The sequence below is a fragment of the Harmonia axyridis genome, chromosome 6 (genome assembly GCF_914767665.1).
Source record: "Harmonia axyridis chromosome 6, icHarAxyr1.1, whole genome shotgun sequence".
Taxonomy (NCBI): domain Eukaryota; kingdom Metazoa; phylum Arthropoda; class Insecta; order Coleoptera; family Coccinellidae; genus Harmonia; species Harmonia axyridis.
This window is the reverse complement of record NC_059506.1, coordinates 12,663,283-12,670,041: the sequence shown is the minus strand read 5'-3', so window position 1 is coordinate 12,670,041 and position 6,759 is coordinate 12,663,283. Positions and strand designations below refer to the sequence as shown.

General features: G+C 39.2%; 1 protein-coding gene across 1 annotated transcript; it reads left to right on the top strand.

Moving 5' to 3' along the window:
* The first annotated feature begins 412 nt into the window (after window positions 1-412).
* LOC123683075 (zinc finger BED domain-containing protein 5-like) lies at window positions 413-2,490 on the top strand. The gene is made up of 2 exons (XM_045621973.1): window positions 413-2,083; window positions 2,139-2,490. The coding sequence occupies exons 1-2, from the start codon at window positions 413-415 to the stop codon at window positions 2,142-2,144; spliced, it is 1,677 nt and encodes a 558-aa protein (XP_045477929.1). The 3' UTR covers window positions 2,145-2,490.
* Window positions 2,491-6,759: the final 4,269 nt, after the last annotated feature.

Genomic DNA, 6,759 nt, shown 5'->3' with positions numbered 1-6,759 from the left:
CCAAAGTGGGCGCCGCGGCGCCCTGGTGCGCCGTAGAAACTAAAGAGGGGCGCCGCGCCGTGAGTCGATCGTCTATCATTATCCGAAACCAAAAATTTTGCGCGGGTACCCGCGCAGTACACAGTGCCTACCTACTTACGTCGCGCGCGTCGTCGTCGCTCACTCGCCGAAAAGTACCTACGCGCTTGAAAACTATTGTTTGGTCGAGAGCTGGTTGGCAACACTGCCTACCCCTACCCCTCCCACGTCTTTGCCCGCCCGCAATCGCTTGCTCGCAATCACAATGCCAGTTTATTTCAAGCGAGCCGCGCGACGGACGTGTTATGTTATCGTGTTTTGTGTGTTATCGTGTTTCGTTTCACTTTGTTTGTGTTTTGTTTCGCTTTCTTTTTCATCAAATATCTCATGCAAAATGGATAGATTTTTATTAAATAAAAAACAAGTCGGTAGTTCAAATGATAGTGAGGAAGCATCTACTAGTGGTGGCAGGGAAGCAAAGAAGCGGAAATATCGTAAATACGATGATAGCTATTTGGACTTCGGTTTTACTTCAATAGAAGTAAACAATGAAGAAAAACCGCAGTGTGTGCTTTGTTTGAAAATACTATCATCTGAAAGTATGCTTCCAAGTAAATTGAAGCGACATCTCGAGACAATTCATCCAACTATGGTTGCAAAATCGCGTGATTTTTTTCACCGGAAATTACAAAATTTAAAAAAAACAAAGAACGTATTCACTCAGCAAGCCTCAGTACCTAACAACGCACTGTTAGCATCATTCAAGGTGGCATACAGGGTGGCAAAATGCAAAAAACCTCATACTATTGCAGAAGAGCTTATCCTACCAGCTGCTATCGACATGGTGAATATTATGGTGGGAGAATCGGCTGGAAAATTAATTTCCAAGGTACCCTTATCTAACAATACTATCAGTCGAAGAATCCATGACATAGCTGACGATCTCAATTACCAATTAATAGAAAAAATGAAAAGCAAGGATTTTGGTTTGCAACTTGATGAGGCGACTGACAGTAATAGCGATGCACATCTCATTTGTTACGTACGCTTTCTGGCTGACAATATTATTGTCGAAGACCTTTTATTCTGCAAAAGCATTACCGAAAGTGCGAAGGCCGAAGACTTGTTTGAAATTCTTGACAAGTTTATTGCAGAAAGTGGCTTGGATTGGGAAAAGTGTATCGGTGTATGTACTGATGGTGCTCGATCCATGTCTGGCAGGTATGGGGGAGTACAAGCGCTTATTCGTAAAAAAGCACCGAATGCTATGTGGACCCATTGTATCATCCATAGAGAAGCTCTTGCATCAAAATCAATGAGCTCTGAACTGAACCAAGTACTGGAATGTGTAATTGGTGCAGTAAACTACATAAAAACTAGGCCTGTAAAGGCCAGACTTTTTAAAAAACTATGTATAGATATGGGAGCTGAACATACGGCTCTGCTGTATTACTGCAATTCACGATGGCTTTCACGTGGAAATGTCTTATTTCGTGTGTTCGAATTACACGAAGAAATTCGAATTTTTTTACAGCAAGAACGTCATGAAAACGCCAAATATTTTACTGAAGCAGATTTTTTGCTAAAACTAGCATATTTGTGCGATATATTTGAGAAACTAAATAATTTGAATCTCTCTTTGCAAGGCAACAACACGCACATTCTGAAACTATTGGAGAGGATTGCGGCGTTTAGAAAAAAACTGCAGTTGTGGATAAAGAAAATGAATGAAGGCAGTGGTCAAGATTGCTTCCCGCAATTGTATAAATATGCTGCATCTAATGAACTGGTTGTCTCACACGACCTGATGGTTCTTTTCACGGGACACCTATCGAAGCTCACCGAATGGTTTTCGAAGTACTTTGGACATGATGATGTCGAAAAATTTGCGTGGATCAGAGATCCTTTCCATGCACAAGCTCCACCAGGATTCACATCACAAGATGAAGAGAGTCTCATTGAACTCTCTTGCGACAGCAGCCTTAAAACTAGATTCACCAGTTCCGATTTGGTGGAGTTTTGGTTATCGATTCAAAATGAATATCCAAATTTAAGTTCAAAAGCTGTAAGAATTTTCATTCCGTTTGCAACATCATATTTATGTGAAGCTGGATTTTCAGCTGTAGCTGTAATCAAGAACAAATATCGCTCAAGGATCAATGTGGAGCAAGAAATGAGAGTAGCAGTGTCAAGTCTTATTCCCCGCTTTGAAAAACTGTGCGGAGATCACCAAGCTCACCCGTCACATTGATTTGACTGAGTACCTAACTATCATATTTTATTTTGGTTTTTCTTTAGTCTCTCTTGTTGTTTTCTGTTTCAATTCTCTTACATATAATAAAAAAACTTAATTTCATATTGTGGATGTTTCAATTTTTGTTCCTATCTACCTAACCTAACTACTATAGTTGTAGGTACCTATTTCTTACGACTGTATCTTTTTCAAATAGCTAGCGAAGGTAGGGAGCCGTGACAAAATAATAAATTTGTAACTGCCCGCGGGCTGAAAAAGATTGGGAACCCCTGCCTTATACCAAAGTGGTTTCCTTAGACACGTGTGTCAAGCTTTCGTCCCTGTGCAATACGATGAAAAGTGTAAGAATGAGAAACATAGAAGGAAATAACAAACAAATCAAATCAACAACAGAAGTCAGTCGTACATTTGTGGTTACAGCAGCAATTGACCTTAGCACGTGGGAGATTATAGCTACCTGCGTGACATCCGAGTCCAAGAAAATCAACAATGTGGAAAGACCCACTTGGATAATTGTTGATTAAACAAAAAAAAAAAAATAAGAACAGTCCCTTATACCAAAGTGGTTTCCTTAGACACGTGTGTCAAGCTTTCGTCCCTGTGCAATACGATGGAAAGTGTTAGAATGAGAAACATAGAAGGAAATAACAAACAAATGAAATCAACAACAGAAGTCAGTCGTGCATTTGTGATTACAGCAGCAATTGACCTTACCACGTGGGAGATTATAGCTAGCTGCGTGACATCCTAGTCCAAGATAATCAACAATGTGGAATGGCTTATTTGGATAATTGTTCATCAAAAAAAAAAAGGGAATAAGAACAGTCCCTTATACCAATGTGGTTTCCTATGACACTTGTGTCAAGCTTTCGTCCCTGTGCAATACGATGAAAAGTGTTAGAATGAGAAACATAGAAGGAAATAATAAACAAATCAAATCAACAACAGAAGTCAGTCGTGCATTTGTGGTTACAGCAGCAATTGACCATACCACGTGGGAGATTATAGCAAGCTGCGTGACATCCTAGTCCAAGAAAATCAACAATGTGGAATGGCTTACTTGGATAATTGTTCATCAAAAAAAAAAAGGGAATAAGAACAGTCCCTTATACCAATGTGGTTTCTTTAGACACTTGTGTCAAGCTTTCGTCCCTGTGCAATACGATGAAAAGTGTTAGAATGAGAAACATAGAAGGAAATAACAAACAAATCAAATCAACAACAGAAGTCAGTCGTACATTTGTGGTTACAGCAGCAATTGACCTTACCACGTGGGAGATTATAGCTACCTGCGTGACATCCGAGTCCAAGAAAATCAACAATGTGGAAAGGCCTACTTGGATAATTGTTGATTAAACAAAAAAAAGAGAATAAGAACAGTCCCTTATACCAAAGTGGTTTCCTTAGACACGTGTGTCAAGCTATCGTCCCTGTGCAATACGATGAAAAGTGTTAGAATGAGAAACATAGAAGGAAATAAAAAACAAATGAAATTAACAACAGAAGTCAGTCGTGCATTTGTGGTTACAGCAGCAATTGACCTTACCACGTGGGAGATTATAGCTAGCTGCGTGGCATCCTAGTCCAAGAAAATCAACAATGTGGAATGGCTTACTTGGATAATTGTTCATCAAAAAAAAAAAGGGAATAAGAACAGTCCCTCACACCAATGTGGCTTCCTTAGACACGTAAGTCAAGCTTTCGTCCCTGTGTAATACGATGAAAAGAGTTAGAATGAGAAACATTGAAGGAAATAACAAACAAATTAAATCAACAACAGAAGTCAGTCGTGCATTTGTGGTTACAGCAGCAATTGACCTTACCACGTGGGAGATTATAGCTACCTGCGTGACATCCGAGTCCAAGAAAATCAACAATGTGGAATGGCTTACTTGGATAATTGTTCATTAAACAAAAAGAAGGGAATAAGAACAGTCCCTTATACCAAAGTGGTTTCCTTAGACACTTGTGTCAAGCTTTCGTCCCTGTGCAATACGATGAAAAGTGTTAGAATGAGAAACATTGAAGAAAATAACATACGAATGAAATCAACAACAGAAGTCAGTCGTGCATTTGTGGTTACAGCAGCAATTGACCTTACCACGTGGGAGATTATAGCTACCTGCGTGACATCCGAGTCCAAGAAAATCAACAATGTAGAATGGCTTACTTGGATAATTGTTGATTAAACAAAAAGAAGGGAATAAGAACAGTCCCTCATACCAAAGTGGTTTTCTCAGACACGTGTGTCAAGCTTTCGTCCCTGTGCAATACGATGAAAAGTGTTAGAATGAGAAACATAGAAGGAAATAACAAACAAATGAAATCAACAACAGAAGTCAGTCGTGCATTTGTGGTTACAGCAGCAATTGACCTCACCACGTGGGAGATTATAGCTAGCTGCGTGACATCCTAGTCCAAGAAAATCAACAATGTGGTATGGCTTACTCAAATAATTGTTCATCAAAAAGAAAAAAGGGAATAAGAACAGTCCCTCATACCAAAGTGGTTTCCTTAGACACGTGTGTCAAGCTTTCGTCCCTGTGCAATACGATGAAAAATCAACAATGTGGAATGGCCTACTTAGATAATTGTTCATTTTACAAAAAAAAAGGAATAAGAACAGTCCCTTATACCAAAGTGGTTTCCTTAGACACGTGTGGTAAGCTTTCGTCTCTCAGCAATACGATGAAAAGTGTTAGAATGAGAAACATAGAAGGAAATAACAAACAAATGAAATCAACAACAGAAGTCAGTCGTGCATTTGTCGTTACAGCAGCATTTGACCTTACCACGTGGGAGATTATAGCTACCTGCGTGACATCCGAGTCCAAGAAAATCAACAATGTCGAATGGCTTACTTGGATAATTGTTCATTAAACAAAAAGAAGGGAATAAGAACAGTCCCTTATACCAAAGTGGTTTCCTTACACACGTGTGTCAAGCTTTCGTCCCTGTGTAATACGATGAAAAGAGTTAGAATGAGAAACATTGAAGGAAATAACAAACAAATGAAATCAACAACAGAAGTCAGTCGTGCATTTGTGGTTACAGCAGCAATTGACCTCACCACGTAAAAGATTATAGCTACCTGCGTGTCATCCGAGTCCAAGAAAATCAACAATGTGGAATGGCTTACTTGGATAATTGTTCATTAAACAAAAAAAAGGGAATAAGAACAGTCCCTTATACCAATGTGGTTTCCTATGACACTTGTGTCAAGCTTTCGTCCCTGTGCAATACGATGAAAAGTGTTAGAATGAGAAACATAGAAGGAAATAATAAACAAATCAAATCAACAACAGAAGTCAGTCGTGCATTTGTGGTTACAGCAGCAATTGACCTTACCACGTGGGAGATTATAGCTAGCTGCGTGACATCCTAGTCCAAGAAAATCAACAATGTGGAATGGCTTACTTGGATAATTGTTCATTATACAGAAAGAAGGGAATAAGAACAGTCCCTTATACCAATGTGGCTTCCTTAGACACGTAAGTCAAGCTTTCGTCCCTGTGTAATACGATGAAAAGAGTTAAATGAGAAACATTGAAGGAAATAACAAACAAATTAAATCAACAACAGAAGTCAGTCGTGCATTTGTGGTTACAGCAGCAATTGACCTTACCACGTGGGAGATTATAGCTACCTGCGTGACATCCGAGTCCAAGAAAATCAACAATGTGGAATGGCTTACTTGGATAATTGTTCATTAAACAAAAAGAAGGGAATAAGAACAGTCCCTTATACCAAAGTGGTTTCCTTAGACACTTGTGTCAAGCTTTCGTCCCTGTGCAATACGATGAAAAGTGTTAGAATGAGAAACATTGAAGAAAATAACAAACGAATGAAATCAACAACAGAAGTCAGTCGTGCATTTGTGGTTACAGCAGCAATTGACCTTACCACGTGGGAGATTATAGCTACCTGCGTGACATCCGAGTCCAAGAAAATCAACAATGTAGAATGGCTTACTTGGATAATTGTTGATTAAACAAAAAGAAGGGAATAAGAACAGTCCCTCATACCAAAGTGGTTTTCTCAGACACGTGTGTCAAGCTTTCGTCCCTGTGCAATACGATGAAAAGTGTTAGAATGAGAAACATAGAAGGAAATAACAAACAAATGAAATCAACAACAGAAGTCAGTCGTGCATTTGTGGTTACAGCAGCAATTGACCTTACCACGTGGGAGATTATAGCTAGCTGCGTGACATCCTAGTCCAAGAAAATCAACAATGTGGTATGGCTTACTCAAATAATTGTTCATCAAAAAGAAAAAAGGGAATAAGAACAGTCCCTCATACCAAAGTGGTTTCCTTAGACACGTGTGTCAAGCTTTCGTCCCTGTGCAATACGATGAAAAATCAACAATGTGGAATGGCCTACTTAGATAATTGTTCATTTTACAAAAAAAAAGGAATAAGAACAGTCCCTTATACCAAAGTGGTTTCCTTAGACACGTGTGGTAAGCTTTCGTCTCTCAGCAAT